Source organism: Crinia signifera, unplaced genomic scaffold (assembly GCF_055691185.1).
Source record: "Crinia signifera unplaced genomic scaffold, ASM5569118v1 HAP2_SCAFFOLD_919, whole genome shotgun sequence".
Classification (NCBI taxonomy): Eukaryota; Metazoa; Chordata; class Amphibia; order Anura; family Myobatrachidae; genus Crinia; species Crinia signifera.
The window spans coordinates 1-16,975 of record NW_028142837.1 but is presented as its reverse complement, the minus strand read 5'-3'; the positions used below and the strand labels follow the sequence as shown (position 1 = coordinate 16,975).

General features: G+C 46.4%; 1 protein-coding gene and 2 non-coding genes across 3 annotated transcripts; all 3 read right to left on the bottom strand.

The window, feature by feature from the left end:
• Positions 1 to 7,264: 7,264 nt before the first annotated feature.
• On the bottom strand, positions 7,265 to 12,436 carry LOC146056818 (cytochrome c oxidase subunit 7C, mitochondrial-like). Its single transcript, XM_083168452.1, has 3 exons — positions 12,214 to 12,436; positions 9,116 to 9,250; positions 7,265 to 7,340 (listed from the first exon to the last, which is right to left on the bottom strand). The coding sequence occupies exons 1-2, from the start codon at positions 12,286 to 12,288 to the stop codon at positions 9,134 to 9,136; spliced, it is 192 nt and encodes a 63-aa protein (XP_083024578.1). The 5' UTR covers positions 12,289 to 12,436; the 3' UTR covers positions 7,265 to 7,340; positions 9,116 to 9,133.
• Positions 7,439 to 7,500, bottom strand: LOC146056821 (small nucleolar RNA Z39). Its single transcript, XR_014469422.1, has one exon. It is a non-coding gene; the product is annotated as a small nucleolar RNA Z39 (small nucleolar RNA).
• Positions 9,382 to 9,445, bottom strand: LOC146056819 (small nucleolar RNA Z39). Its single transcript, XR_014469421.1, has one exon. It is a non-coding gene; the product is annotated as a small nucleolar RNA Z39 (small nucleolar RNA).
• Positions 12,437 to 16,975: the final 4,539 nt, after the last annotated feature.

Below are 16,975 nucleotides of genomic sequence, written 5' to 3'. Positions count from 1 at the left end.
TTGTTTATCTGAGTTCTCAGTTCTCTCCCTTCCTTATAAGGAAACCGTCATGTCTGCTGGACTATAATACAGTACAGTATAATACAGTACAGGTACAGTCGCTTCAGGAGCCGCAGATATGAGTAATATTTGTTGTTTACAGGATAGCTAAAAAGCTAACGTCACCAAGCCCCGCTCCATGACAGTCAAGAGCGGCATTTTGCGGGTCCGCAGTTTGGGGGGAGGGGCTAAAACTACACAAAATGACGTGATTCACATCATTTTGGGCGGTACCCCTCTCCGCGGACTTGCAAAATGTGTACTGTAATGCTGCGGGCAAGGGGGGGGTGCAAGGACTGTGGGAGACTTGCCACCATCCCGGGGGGCCTCCTGACCATTCCGGGTGGGCCAGGCAAGTATGGCATAGGCGCTGATACTCATGGGCAGACCCCCGCTGCAAGCGACTTCAGCGATATTTTCAACCGGCAGGGTGCTTGCACAGTGACTGACAGGCAGGGGGCATTCCGGGGTGGACAACCGGCATTTCATGGGCCCTGTCAACCTTCAGGGGTTGACCCAACGCATGTGACCCTATCCCGTGGTTATGGCGCAGTTGCGGAGGAATATCTCTTATATATTTGGCTACATCTGTCACTCAAAGTGTGTCTGAAGCTGTAACGCTGGGTGGAGCCTCTGACTCACATGACTGACTCACATGACAGAGAACCAGCCCAGTGAGCCCACAAACAGTGCCAGACACCCTCTGCCTCTCCATGTTACACAGCAAAGACACAGCTACTCACCAGACACACCAGGTGAGCGCCCCACACCTCCATACCTCCCAACATGACCCTCTCCAGGAGGGACAGAATGCTCTGTTTGTGGACTTCCATCTTAATTTATGATTGTCATCACCTGTTTTAAACAGGGTAATTGATAAGAAAGGTGTTTAAGCACAGGTGATGGTAATCCATAAATTAAGAAGAAAGTCCAGAAACAGAGCAATGTATCCCTCCTGGAGGGTGTCATGTTGGGAGGTATGCACCTCCCCCCCCCATTCACGGCAACCCCACGATTAAATGGCACATGTAAAACACTGACGTGGCTATGGTCGACAATGAAAAAGGTTGACATGAGTTTTTGAAGATTTATTTTTCACTTTTTCAATGTTTTCATATTCATTCTCATGTGTCGACATGGACACCAATGAAGTGCCACACTTATGTCAACATTTACATGTGTTGACCTTTCTATGTTGATTTTTTCTTGTGGCGATTTGCGGCATCCCCGGCGACCCCCCTCCCGCGATTCGCAGCACACCCCCCCGCGATTTGCGGCCCCACCCCGTGACACCACGCGACCCCCCCCTCCCACGATTTGCCCCAACCCCCCGGGCCCCCCCTCCCACGGTTCGCGGTGCCCCCCACCCCTCGCGACCCCCCCTACCGCAATTCCCCCCCTTGACCCCCCCTCCTGTCATTGCGGCAAACCCCCCGCCCCCGCGACTCACCCTCCCACGATTCACTGCAACCCCCAGTGTCCCCCCTTCCCACGATTCGCGGCACCCACACCCCCCCGCGACCCCCCCTCCCGCAATTCACAGCATCCACCCACGACCCCTCCTCCCGTGATTCGCGGACACCCCTCACCTCCTCCCTCCCCCCCACCCCCGCTCGCGATTCACGGCAACCCCAGGATTAAATGGCACATGCAAAAAACTGACACGGCTATGGTCGACAATGAAAAAGGTTGACATGAGTTTTTGAAGATTTATTTTTCTTTTTTGAATGTTTTCATATTCATTCTCATGTGTTGACATGGACACCAATGAAGTGCTACACTTATGTCAACATTTACATGTGTTGACCTTTCTGTGTTGATTTTTTCTTGTAGCAATTTTTTTTCAGTGACAACTATGTGCACGTCAACCTACACATCATCAACCAATTCTTTGTATAATATATAACACCTGTTCTGTTTTACTGTAGGTGTTTTAAGTCAGTTCTTTTACTGCTACTATTACTGTTTATGTAAATGCATTCTGAATGACAGCAACATCCTACCATCCTTCTACAAGAATATATAACCAACTAGGTGATTCATCGCGCCCCGTGCCCCCCTCTCCCGCAATTCACGGACCCCCCGCGCACCCCCCTCCCACGATTCACGCCCCCTCCCACGATTCACGTTACCCCCGCACACCCCCCCCTCCCGCAATTCGCAACCCCCCCTCCCGCAATTCACGCCCCCTCCCACGCTTTGCAGACCCCCGCCCTCCGCGGACACCTGCGCCCCCTCCCTCCCTTGATTCACGGCACCCCCCGCGCCCCTCCCACAATTCACGTCACCCCTAAGCCCCTCTTAAGTCCCCTGTATACTTACACACCCCTATCACTACCCAGCTTCCTGCTCTCCTGAACCGTAACTTCCACCACTGGGGAGTCGCTGATGCTGTTTTGCCCACATGCCCCTATCATGCCTCATAGCCCAGCCTCCTGCTCTCATGCACCCGAACTCCCACCCAGTAGGAGGAGACACTGACTAAGGGCCACCATCCTGTACTCCTGTACTGCCACGCTGGACCCTCACCCACTGGCAGAAGCTGCACAGTATCTCCCACCCTCCTCTTTAGTCCCCCTTATGTCCACACACCCCTATCACTACCCAGCCTCCTGTTTTCCTGTGTCGTGACCTCCGCCAGTGGGGAGCCGCTGACTCAAAAACACCCTACTATACTATTGCACACACACACCTAAACAACATGCACACACAGCCCCCCCCCACACCCACAAATGTCACTGTACCATCCACACTATCAATGTACATCTTACTCTTACTTACTAGAATTACTAGAATTCAAAGTAGGAAGATTAGGAAGTAGGAAGATTCTAAGTAGGAAGATTCTAAGTAGGAATACACAACCGCACACTGTCGCCTAGACTTAGCCTGGACTTGAACTGGACAGAAACTGAAGGAGACTACAATCAACACAAGTGCAACTCTTAACTGCTAAACCTTTGAATATTACTCTTTCTGCTTGCATATGCACTGTCTGTTTTAAAAATGCACAGCTGTACCTCTAATGACTTTAGCTCTCCTGCTCTTCCATTGATAATAGGTGTCCCCCAACATTTTATTCTTGGCCCTCTTCTTCTCTGTCTCTACATGTCCTCCCTGGGTGAGCTTATTTGCTCACTTAACTTCCACTATCACCTCTATGCTGATAATACTAAAATCTACCGATCCTTTCCTGATCTCTCTCCCTCTATCCTCACTCATATCTCCAACTGTCTCTCTGCTGTCTACTCTTGGATGACCCAGCACTTTTTTAGACTTAAAATATTAAAGACTAAGCTGTCATCTTCCCACCCTCCTGCATAAAACCTGACAATCTCTCAACCTAACCTGTTTATGCCCACTTCTACCCCTTCTGTGTCACCCCTATCTGTCTAACCCTCCCCTTTTAGAATGTAAGCTCTCACGAGCAGGGCCCTCTCTCCTCATGTGCCTTTCTTAGAATATATAAACCTCTGCCACCCTGGTGATTGCTGCAGTGTCCTGTCCCCTGATGCAACTATCCATATTAACCATGTACTTGTCCTAAACTGTCTTGTACTGTAATTTGTTATGTGTTTTTGATTATAACTATGCTCTGTAAAGCGCTGCGGAATCTGTGTGCGCTATATAAGAAACTGTTAATAAATAAATAAATAAATAAATACTCTGTAACCGCTTTTTAATTAAACAAAACAATACACACCCCCTTCCACATCATATGCTCTCTATTTAACACATTTCACCTATAACTCAAGTTGCAATACAGGCATCTTTCATACAATTCTAACCATCTTTCTCATATGCAAATGTTCACAAATTAAGGGGGCGCAGCCCCTTACGATGGTGAGAAGAGCGCCCGTAGGGCGCCATGAATCACCTAGTTAGACTATATAAGCCCACAGACTGTATCATTGAAGGGTTTTTTTGTGGCTAAAAACATTTTCTGTTTATAATGTGCACTTTTCAGTCTCTGCTTACGGACAGTCACAGGGAAATCTGATTTACGTTACCTTCAGTTTCTGATTCATCCATCAACCTTTGCTCTCATTTCCATTTCAGTAGAAATAGAAACATTATGGGGTCAATTTACTAGAGCTTCTAAAAAGGGAAAGAGATTCTGTTGCCCGTAGCAACCAATGAGATTCTGTCTATCATTTTCTAAGCAGAATCTGCTATGGACAACAGCACCTCTTTTCCTAGTAAATTTAGCCCACAGAATTTGAATTTTTTGTTGGTAGACAGTTGACCTACCAGTATATTTATGGATTGTGTGAGGAAACCGGAGTACCTGGAGGAAACCCACGCAAGTACTAGGAGAATATATAAACTCCACACAGTTAGGGCCATGGTGGGAATAGAACCCATGACCGCAGTGCTGTGAGGCAGTAATGCTGACCATTACACCATGTGTACTGCCCTGTATATATAACACATGGTGGGGATAGAACCCATGACCTCAGTGCTGTGAGGCAGTAATGTAACCATTACACCATCCGTACTGCCCTGTATATATAACACATGGTGGGAATAGAACCCATGACCTCAGCGCTGTGAGGCAGTAATGCTAACCATTACACTGTCCGTACTGCCCCGTATATATAACACATGGTGGGGATAGAACCCATGACCTCAGTGCTGTGAGGCAGTAATGTAACCATTACACCATTCGTACTGCCCCGTATATATAACACATGGTGGGGAGAGAACCCATGACCTCAGTGCTGTGAGGCAGTAATGTAACCATTACACCATTCGTACTGCCCCGTATATATAACACATGGTGGGGAGAGAACCCATGACCTCAGTACTGTGAGGCAGTAATGTAACCATTACACCATCCGTACTGCCCCGTATATATAACACATGGTGGGGATAGAACCCATGACCTCAGTGCGGAAATGCAGCAATGCTAACCATTATACCATCCGTCATTCTCAAATTGCTTTGTTTGTCTAGCACAGCCGGTAACAGTCCAGCTCAAAGCAGACCGATCGCTGAGGGCAACGTTTCCACTTTATCTTTCTCCAAGATTTGATTCCTCTCACCCTCAGAATTGTGGCCCAATGACGTCACATCTGCTGCTGAAAATGGAAGAGAACCTGGCGGAGGAAGATGAGAGCCAGGCCAGGCCCTACTGCACCAAGTGTGTAATCTGTTACGCCTAATGGCTGATGACACAAGCTGGTCCGTAGCGTGTGGTATGAGCTGGGCACAGGAGGTGCTGCCCACCTCGCCATTGTGCCCACCCTTGGTATGGAACTGAAGTGTATGATAACTTTTCCAAAGCTGGTTGTAAAGTAACCTACACAACTATAGAAAGCAGATGCGCTCGGTGGGCGATTCCTCATTCCCTGTGGTGCGTTTCCTCTCTCCGGAGCGTTACACAATATCAGAAATATTCTGCATCGTTTACGGAAACTGTTGTTAGGGGTTTTAGTGCATATGTACTAAGCCTTGGAGAGTGGTAAAGTGTGTAGAGAGAGATAAAGTTCCAGCCAATCATGGGTATGGGTCATTGGGTCAACATTATGAACATACATTAGGCCGACCACTAAATGTTGACACATAAAATAGGTCGACAGGGCCAGAAGTTCCACACAAGCATTATGTCGAGACAATGGGAATGTCGACAGTCAAATGTTGACGTGAGTTTCCTCACATGATTCTCCGGCACGGTGCCGCGCTGAGTTCGGCGCACTATTATAGTCTCTGTACACGTCCTAGTGAACGGTAGGGTATGACATACCGCCTGTCGGCACAAAAGAGACCTGAAAAACTCAGGTCGACCTTTCGACTAGCCCATTGTCGACCTAATACTTGTGTCGACCTTTAATGTTCAATTGCCTATGGTAGGAAGATATTCCTCTGCATGCGCACAGCCTCCGTAATAACCAGCGATAATGGAGCAGAGATAATGGAGGAGCGAGTCACCGGGAACTACACACGTTACCATCACATGCACGGCAGGCTTCCTGACACCTAACTTCTAAACAGTCATGTGACTTCCAGGAACCCGATACCTAGCACTCGCCTGTGACTGCAGTGTGAAAGGGGAAGTGTATGGGTACAGAGCACTATTTGTGCAGACGGCTTTCATTCTCTGCATGTTTACAGTGGAACCTGCTTCTGTCTGTAGACAAAGCAGCCTCAGGCGGGCGTCAGTTAGAGGTGGCTGCAGATTACACCAGCTCTGCGCCCTACTTACCTCTATGGATTGTGTTTCATGGAAATGCTCTGCAATGCATGGTAGAACTGAGGGCTTGGGATCGTTTGGTCTACAGAATGTTGGTCGACACAAGCATTAGGTCGACAGTGTCTAGGACGACAGTCAAAAAGTCGACATGGTGTTTTTCACAATTTTTTGACCCGAATGTCGCCATGGTCGACATTGACACAGTTTGAAGCGCACCGCATCCCCTCGCATCACTCGCCATGCTTCGGGCACACTATTTTGTTCTCCCATCACGCCCTAGTGGATGGTAGGGCATGAAATACCACCTGTGGGCTCAAAAAAAAAAAAACAGTGAAACACCCCATGTCGACCCTTTGACTGTCGACCCTTTGACCTGTCGACCTTGACCCATATCGACCTGGAACCATGTCAACCTAGGGGTGGGTTTGGGAGTGGCATTACCTGTTCAGAGCTAAACAGTGCCCCGTGGCAATGGAGCTTGGCGGGGGTCCCCCACTGGTCCCCCTCGAACTGGGCAGCGTCTCCCTGAAGTGGAGACCGGCAGGGAGACGCTGCCCAGCCGCCGTGATACTGGGAAGCGTGTGAGACGCATGCGCGTCCCAGTCCCTACCGCCGGCGCTCGCCAGTGAAAGGGATCTGGCGGGCGCCGGGCAAAGAAGAGAGGCGCTACATCTGTGTACCCCCCTCTCTCTATCTCTCCAATTCCTGTATATTATTATTATTATATTGCTTTCAAAGGGTCCAACATGTATTAATTTCTCATTTTCGTTCTTTCTGAAAGTTTATTTTCCTGAAGATACATTTCACCAGAAGTATTGGACTTTATGAACATATGAAACCTTTTGAAATTCCAAATAGTAACCATATTAAATACATCTATTAGCGGAATACATAGTTAAGTTACACATTTTGTATTTAATAAAAATTTACAAGAGAAAGATATATGAAGCATCTCTATACAGACTTCCTTAGGACGATCTCCTTTAAGAGCCGTCATTTCATGGCTATAGTGTTGAATAAACCAGAAACAAGATATCACGTATAACTGTTTATTTACAACCCATGTCTGGCATGGTAGGAAAATACAGAAGTGTCAGACGGTCCACTGCACCTAAAGAAAGAAAAAATACAAATACATTAAAGGAAAGGTGACAAATACAAAAATAATTCACACAATACGAAATAAAAATTGATATATTTACACATATGTGCATCAGAAAGCGTTTACAGTGTCATGGAGGATCATACTGTTAATTTATCATCATGTGCACAATGGAATTTTCACAACAAATCTTAAGATGAACAAAAATCTCAAAAATCTGTATTTTAACAGTAGCATAGCCCTAAAACCATAAAAAACACATTCCAAATCTTCCAAGATGGATATTTACCATGCTTGGGGCAAACTCCTTTAATTAATCCCTTTAATGACACATAACTCAGTCAATAGATGCTGAAGGATCGGCAACTAAATAAGAATTTTATGCAAAAGTATGCTGAATCATTTCTAAAAATTCCCAGGTTCCAGGTAACCCAATACTCTACAAATATTTGTATATGTGCTTAAATCCATGAGCTAAAAGGATATCGTCGCTATAACAATTGATTTGCAGGCCTATTCAGTCTATGGCCAGTATTCAATGCTCCCGATTCACCGTTTTTTTCTGCGAATCGGGCTGTTTTCACTCCTTGCGGTGAATCTTTTTCACTGAAAATCTGATTCACCCTATTCAATGTTCACAGTTCGCCGAAAGCGACCAGAGAATGCCGGCCAGTTCTCCGTTTCATGCGCTCTGCAATTCGTTGGTGTATTTCAATGGGGTTTTCACTGGGATTCGCCAAGAGTATTCAATGCTAGGATGGCGAATTGCTTTCTCCCTGATTTTTGCCATGATTCACCGTTTTGCATTCGACATCTTTTTAAGGTGAACTGGAAAGTGATCTTTTAAAGTAAAGGTTTTTTTTTGGTGTCAAAAAAAAAAAAAACAGAATTTTCTTTCTGTGAAGGGGCGTGCTATTTTTATCCATGTGCTTGAAGCACATTAATATATATTAAATATATATATATTTTTTGCACATTCGCCAGCAGGGAGCAGCGAGCCGCTCATTAGATATTTATTCACTGCACACTGGTCCCGGCTTCTTAAGAGCGGGACCAGTGGAGCGGCTCCCTACCCCTGTCAATTGCTAGCTCTCCGTGGGGGGGTGGGGGGGGGGAGCTTCTGCTGCCTGTGTCCCCGGGAGCCCTCTCCCACAAATTCTGGGGCAGGCAGGCAGGCTTACATCTCAGTGCATGCCTCCATCCATCCCTTTGTGGGGTTAAAATTTGCCGGCAGGGTCAGCGAGCCCCGGCGGCATTGAATAGGGTGACAGGGAGGGCTGGCAGCGAATGCTGCAGCCCTGTTGAACCCTGCAAATGTGCAGTGAATCCTAAACAGTGTTGCCGCACAGGATTCGCTGCACATGGAGAATAAAACCATTGAATACTCCCCTCTGCGGCAACACTTATCGAATATAAAGTTATACAATAGAAGTAATGGAACGGCTATGAATAGCATTTGTTTTTCAAATGACTAAAAAGTAATTTGTGGTTTGCACCATAATTGTAATCTGTTTTTCCCATTTGTGTTCGGTTATGACTCATACAAGGAGAAAATGTTACACTTCTATGTGTAAGATCTATTTTTTTCCACCTCTCGACTGTCGGGAGACCATTTATGTTATGGACAATGACTGTTTTTTATTATTATTCTTCAAAACGAAGAAACATAAATGGCCGTTAAAATCTCCAGTATGGGCTCAGAAGTCTACACCACATTTCCGGGAGGTGTACAACTGCAGGACTCCCTGTTACAGCGACACCCATGCTTCACACAAAGCAATTACCTCTTCTTTAGAGGTTTATCATTTTTTCAATAGCTGATGTCTGACAATAATAAAGGGGAAGGTAAATCCACTGCCGAAGAAAGCAGTCATTAGGGCGAGGAGCTTCCACTTGTTCTCAATGGAAAAGGGCAGGTTCTGCAAGAGACACAAGGGAGAGAGAAAAATTACTAAGCATTGCACAACAAAGAATGTTTATACAGTTGGAGGCCGTGTGAAACTACCTATTGATAGATACACAGATATAGAGATATTAGAAAAGGAACTGGTACATCAGAAAGCGTTTACAGTATCACAGGTCACCTCATACGGATATGTTCTCATCATTTATACCAGTTACAGCCTGTACTATGCCGCTACAGCAGCCCATAGTCGGGGCCTACGGCAGGTGGAGCAGATCTCAGTGTAATACAGGGCTTGACAAATTTCTTTAAAGTCTAGGAGCCAGTCACCAAATTACTGCCTTGCCCCGGGCATCAGAAATCCTAGTTCGGTAAGAGGGAGCCTGCTAAATGTAAGCGCGGGGGCCGGCTATCTTAAATCTGCTCTCCCACTGTGTGGTCCCACTGCCGCACTCGCCCATCTGTACTGCAGCACGGGGGCACAGCACAGGATGTAGATTGTATACAACCCAATAGTGTTATTCGGCGCCCATAAACAATTTTATAGTGAATTCAGTCTTTCCACAATTTGTACAGTTAAAAAATTATCAACCAAGATATCTTCTTAGATATAAATATTTATTATAAAACACAAATGCTTTTGTAATAGAAGTATCCTCTTGGGATTGGGATCATACCAAGTACCCGACGCGTTTCGTCTCTTTGTGAGACTTCATCAGGGGTTTTGATACTTATAGTATGAATCTTTAAAGATGTTATAATTCCCAAAAAATCTAATGAATTTTTTCACAGTGGTTTTTCTCAATGGGACGATGGTATTTACTGAATTAATTCTTTAGATAAGATTTTTTGTTTGCCTTTTGGACATTGGAGAGTGCACATGCTCAGGCCACATTGAGGGGATTTTAACTCCGATACCCCAAAGAATATTAGAGTGTGATCACATCACTTGTTTTGAGGCGGGAATTAAGGTTCCATATACCTGTTTTTACTTCTGGTTTAAGCCTAAAAGTCAATAAGTGACCACTTTCACTTTTGGAGGCTGGATTGTGAGGAATTAGGCCAGAATTGTGGCTACCCTCACCCATATTAATACGGTTCACCCACATCAAGTATCATTCGCATATGAAAAATTCACTAAAGAATGAGATTATGATACACTCTTAAACGGTACAGCGTTACCATTTTAAAAGAGGATAATTGGCACAGTATTACTATCATAATAGAGAAAATCGATGATTACTGAAAAATCTTATCTAAAAAAATCAGACCAAAAAAATCTTATCTAAAGAATTTATACAGTAAATACCATCGTCCCATTGAGAAAAACCACTGTGAAAAATTCATAAGATTTTTTGGGAATTATAACATCTTTAAAGATTCTTACTATAAGTATCAAAACCCCTGATTAAGTCTCACAAAGAGACGAAACACGTTGGTTACTTGGTATGATCCCAATCCCAAGAGGATACTTCTATTACAAGAGCATTTGTGTTTTATATGTTTTATAATAAATATTTTATATCTAAGAAGATATCTTGGTTGATAATTTTATAACTGTACAAATTGTGGAAAGACTGAATTCACTATAAAATTGTTATGGGCGCCGAACAACACTATTGGGTTGTGTGTGTGTATATATATCTATATATATCTATATCTATATATCTATCTATATCTATATATCTATATATATCTATATATCTATATATATATATATATAATTTCAACTAGCTCTATATTACACACACATATTCACAGAGGGTGCAAGGGGACTCGCGATCAGCGAAGGGGCAGCTGCAGCAGTGCCTTAGCGGCGGTAGGAGGGCTAGGCACCACCACCTGATGGGAACATGCACAACTACTTGTGCTGCGCAGGCCGCCTGTACTATATGTGTAGGGCAGGGGAGCCGGCCGCCGCACTTACGCTTAGCAGACTCCCTCTCACCTAGAGTTGGGTAGCCCATCAATAAACCGACTCTTCCAATTGAGCCGTGGGCCGCTTGAGGTGAGCGGCGGTTCTTCTGCAGAGACGGCTTTCTTTACTCACTGACAGAAAAGTGCTGTGACCTCACTAGCTTGTTCTAGGAACCGCCGCTGGTGTTCACCGACACACTGGCTGAGTAGTCTGAGTGACATGTTTGTTCTCAGGCAGCTTGTGAACAAGCGCAAATCCTGGAGTGAGACGGTCACGGTTCTCCGTCATTGATTGGCTGAGCCGCTGACTGCAGCAAATCAACTATCACTACCTGGCTCTGACTGAACTGAAGATTGAAGAACAGAATACTATGGTGAGCTTAAGGTGCCCATACACTGAGGCAATTTGGTCCTATTGCGACCAACCGGCCTGTTAAATCGGACCAAATCGTCCCTCCCGGACATGCAGTCGGGATCGATGCGCATCGGACCCGACCAGGTGGTCAGACCGGCACCCGTTCCTCCTGGCAGCAAGGAGGGCGATCCATCACAATGGATCGCATGGATGTCCCGGCGGCTCGCAGTCTGTCGGGTGTCCGTACACTGCTGCGAGACATCAGTGTATGGGCACCTTTAGTCTCCTGGAGTGAGACAGTTCTTCACTGTCAGACAAATAATACCTTAGTTATTACTATGCAACAATAAATACAAAGGGTATTAAAATGAACACACTGTGTCTCCATTTAATTGTAGTGAATGATGTATTTATTTTTTTAAATTAGTACACTGTATCTTTTAGTTTAATTTCAATTTTTGGTAACTTTCATTCTTAAGAGGACTAATGAAATGGATAAATGGGTAAAAAACCAAACAGATTTTTTTTTATAATACTGCGCATTCCAAGATTAACGTAATAAATGAGCCAGTGAGCCGGGTCCCGTCTACAAGAACCGGTTCTTTTTGTGGACTGCTCTGTTAAGAACCGAGTTGCCCATCTCTTCAAAACAACACAGCAGGGCTGTAATACGAAAACCTAGACGAGCAGACTCTCTGCTCCATTACCTTGCCGGGGCCTTCCTCGTAATGGGCACGCCGGATGGCAGAGGTGGCGAAGCGGCGGACACACTGACCGAGCATTGCTGCAAAGGGGGAGACACTGGCTGACAGCAAGGTATGCGCACGCGCACTACAGCCAGTGTATAACCTCCAAACGCCCAGCGCTTCCGCTGCAAGAAGCGGCAGAAAATAAATGATTGTCTGCAGGGCGGAAGCACCGGAGCATTCTGGGAGCTGTAGTTTGTGCATGGACTACTTGCTCTACCTGACCGTTACTGTGACGTCAGATGATAAAACTACAATTCCCGGCGATCTTTTCCGCAAAGACGGCAGCGGGCGGGTAATTAAGCACGCTGTGCACGCTCGCATTCAAGGTCAGGCGCCTATCACACGTACGTACATGTCTGGTAGCCACTCCCCCTCTGCCTATGACACACTGCCTCCGGGCAGGGATTGGATGGCATTGTATGTAATTTCTATTGGCTGCTGTCCCGGTCATGTGTTTGGAATCATTAATGTGAGCAAAGGTTTGTTGATCTGTTGCACAGGAAGGGAGACAGGTATTGGGTATATTTAGGCTTGGCCCCCTTTAGTAATGATAAGTATAAATTGTAATTTACTTAGGGGTGTGCTACCACAGACAGTATTAATAGAAGACTTTTTTGAGGAGAGAAAGAATTGTCATATGGTGGTGCACCATTTATAAGAACTTGAGTCATAAAATATACCTTTTATTGGTTATCACTTTAAAAAGGAACGCGAAATATGACATACAACATATACACAAGTGAGAACAGTGTGTTTTAAAAGGCACGTGCGAGTTCAAGGAGCAACCACCTTAATCAAATATTTATTAGTATCACCTTTTAATACTCCTTATCATAAAACAATTGTTCAGGAGGGAGGTGTCGATACGATTCTATTGGAGTTTGGTGTGTGTTAAAGTACAGTTTCAGTCAGCCATATTGGTAGCTACTTCTAGGTTACAGTGTTGATAATTGTAGTGTGTCACTTTGCAATCAATTAGTTACAATAGACTAATTTGTTAATTAGGCATCAGAGTGCTGGCAATCTGCCCAATATGTATCACTTCTGAACCAGATACATGTTAGTCTTAGTAAATAGGCGTTTTGAATTAGATCTTGTATACCCCGTTTTTTCAGTCACCTCTTATACTGGAAAAAGGTGCTGTGATACGGGTTTATTAGATCTCACTTGTCTCTCTTCTGTGTCACCGTCAGCTATGCTGATATTGCAGTGACTATAGGGAGACTGTCATTATCGCCTTAGGATAGATGCTTCCGCAATATCAGGACACGCACTCCCTGTGAGGGAGATGAGTGCTACAATATACACTGCCGAACGTGGTCAGTCTCACTCTGTACCGCCGACCGCTTGCGCTGGTCGTACTACGGTTGACAGGGAGACCGCCGGTGCTGTAGTACGACTAGCTTAGCTTATCTGCGGGCACTCCCTGTGAAGGGACAAATGCCGCAATCGGGTTGCCGTAAGTCAGTTGTCCTGCCCTGTACCGCCGTCAGCTCGTGCTGCTGCTGCTGCGGTCTTAGGTGGACTAGAGACTGTAAAGGCCCCCTTACATTATGTGATTTGGGCACGATTTTGCCCGATTCGGATGAATCGGGCCGTGAAATCGTCCCAAATCGCATATGGTGACATCCCCTCCGACCCGATGCGCGGCCCCGTGCGCATCGGATCGGAGATGGGAGGTCGGACGGGCTGCACATAAGATTTGCTAAATCTTATGTGCTGCCCGGAGCCGTGCTCCCCCACAACAGGGGACCTACCAGAGTCAGGCGCAGGGAGCCGGGCAGCATCAGCGGGAGCAGGGGGGACGGCGCAGAGTACCAGGGAGCCGGGCAGGAGAAGACGCTGCAGCAGCAGCACTTCAAAAAATAAAGGACCATACAAACGCATAGGAAGCCATTCATTGGCTGAGACCTCTCTCAGCCAATCAGCGATTGGCTGAGACCTCTCTCAGCCAATCAGCGATTGGCTGAGACCTCTCTCAGCCAATCAGCGATTGGCTGAGACCTCTCTCAGCCAATCGCTCATTGGCTGAGAGAGGTCTCAGCCAATCAATGGCTTCCTATTAGTTTGTATGGGGTTTTTCTTTTTTTTTGGAAGTGCTGCTGCTGCATCGTGTTCTCCTGCCCGGCTCCCTGGTACTCCTCACCGCCGCCCCCCCTGCTCCCTGCCCAGCGGCTTCCTGCCCGGCTCCCTGCACGCCGACCCCCCCCCCCCCCTGCCCACTCTCTGTTTGCGGGCATATTCCTGCTGCTGTCCCCCGCTCCCATTGTCCCTGCAGCTCCCCGGGAGTGGCATGTGATAAATCGCATGCAGGGACGGGCTCTTTTCGAAGCCCTGTCCGTGCCCCCTTGCCGGTAATACATTGGGCGGGATGCTACAAACTAAAAATGTGGTAAAAACCCAGTTTTTGGGGGTTTTACGGCATTTTCATATGCAGCAAAGCCCCACCGCCGGGACTTTGCTGCGGGGGTTACGCCAGTTCTAGATGGCGTAACTCCATGGAAGCCTATGGTCTTCCCTTCGTGTCCCCCGCCGCCCCGCGCACCCCCCGCCGATCCACGTCACCCCCCTCACCTGTGTCCGAGCAGCCTCCTGCTGTGCTGCCGGAACCAGTGACCTCCTCCTCCCTGCACCGCTTCTGGGTGCAGGGAGGAGGAAACGGAGCACCCACACAGCGGGTTTGGGTTCAGGGAGGGAGGGGGTACCTGCAGCACATTGCCGGCCATCGCTTTTGTGTTAATAATCGCATATGTTACTGCATATGCGATTATTAACAATGCGAGTGCCGGCGATGTGCAGCCAGGGGTTATTAGAGAATCCTGCCCAGCATTTATTTAAATGTGTAATGGGCATTATGATGTGTAGTATAATGTGTAATACCACGCCCCTTTATGTGATGCCAAGCCCCTTTCCACGAGGCCACGCCCCTTTCTGAATGTGTACCGATTTCTGCCCTTCAAATGTTGGAGGATATGCAGGCATCGCGCATCTTTATAAATATTGAGTGTACAAACTCGATGATATTCATGCAATATCAGTAACGGTTTCGATAGCGTCCATATTATTACAGATAAATTGCCCAGTGTGTACCCAGCTTAAGGGGAATTGTTGTGACAATGTGTGTGTGTGGGGGGAGGGGGACTTCTCAAGAGTTTTCTATGGGGCCCACAGCGTTGTAGTTACGCCACTGGGTGTTATCATAGGCGTGCGCAGCACATTTTATTAGGGGGTGCACTGTCAAAGCGGTGTGCCTAGCACCACCTATTGGGCATGTCTAACACCGCCATTGGGTCTGTCTAACAGCGCCAATCAGGCGTGCACTCACTACAATATAAAACACCTCATTAAATATGCGAATTCGCAGCAAAAATGCGATATTAAAAAACGGCGATATAGGGCGATTTGAGAAAAAAATCGCATTCTCTCAAAAATGGTAAACCCACTATATCTCGCCCACTCACTGGCCCATTAGATACACTTTCTCCTGTGCGCACTCACTGGCCCGTTAGATACACTCTCTCCTGTGCGCACTCACTTGCCTGTTAGATACACTCTCTCCTGTGCGCACTCACTTGCCTGTTAGATACACTCTCTCCTGTGCGCACTCACTGGCCCGTTAGATACACTCTCTCCTGTGCGCACTCACTTGCCTGTTAGATACACTCCTGTGCCCACTCACTGGCCTGTTAGATACACTCTCTCCTGTGTGCACTCACTGGCCTGTTAGATACACTCTCTCCTGTGCGCACTCACTTGCCTGTTAGATACACTCTCTCCTGTGTGCACTCACTGGCCCGTTAGATACACTCTCTCCTGTGCCCACTCACTGGCCTGTTAGATACACTCTCTCCTGTGTGCACTCACTGGCCTGTTAGATCCACTCTCTCCTGTGTGCACTCACTGGCCTGTTAGATACACTCTCTCCTGTGCGCACTCACTTGCCTGTTAGATACACTCTCTCCTGTGCGCACTCACTGGCTCCTTACCTTTGGTGATGTGTATTTCTGCTTAGGGACTCCCCCGCCTCTGCTAGCAAGATACGATCGGTGACATACAAATCAGCTGTCTATCACCCAAAGGCAGCCGAATCACCAGCCTTCATATCTATCCACTGTGTAAGGTATTGTACTTTATTCATGTGTTCTATACATTGTTCATGTTTATTCCGCATGTCTTACTCCCATTATACAGAGATCTGATCATTAATTCCAGATGTGTTAAACCTGCATTACTATTAATCCAAGTCCAGCGTGTTAAGGTGGCCATACATCAGAAAGATATTGTACCCAATCATACAATCTCAACTGATTGTAAGATGGATTGTGTGCACATCTTATGTACATAATCATACAATCAATCAGCAGATGGATTGTATGACTGATTGTAAGATGGATTGTATGCAGATTGTGTGCACATCTTGTGTACACAATCATGCAGTAGATGGATTGTATGATTGATTGTATGATCGATTGTGTGTAGATTGTTTGTCCAAAAACCACCAAGACTGCCGGGAAATTGTACACAATCATGAGCGCAATCGATCTTAAGATCGATCTTTCTGATGTATGGCCAGCTTTACATACAGCATGACACTTTACAAACATGTCTTTGGAGACAAAGGTCCTAATTCAGGTTGGTTCTCAAGAGCAAAATCTCTCTCTAATGGGCAAAACCATGTGCACTGCAGGTGGGGCAGATGTAACATGTGAGGGTGTGTTCA

Coding starts and splice junctions, on each gene's coding strand:
- LOC146056818 (XM_083168452.1), bottom strand. CDS start 12,288: ATGCTCGGTCAGTGTGTCCGCCGCTTCGCCACCTCTGCCATCCGGCGT. Junction 9,251..12,213: donor ACGAGGAAGGCCCCGGCAAG/GTAATGGAGCAG, acceptor TGTCTCTTGCAG/AACCTGCCCTTTTCCATTGA.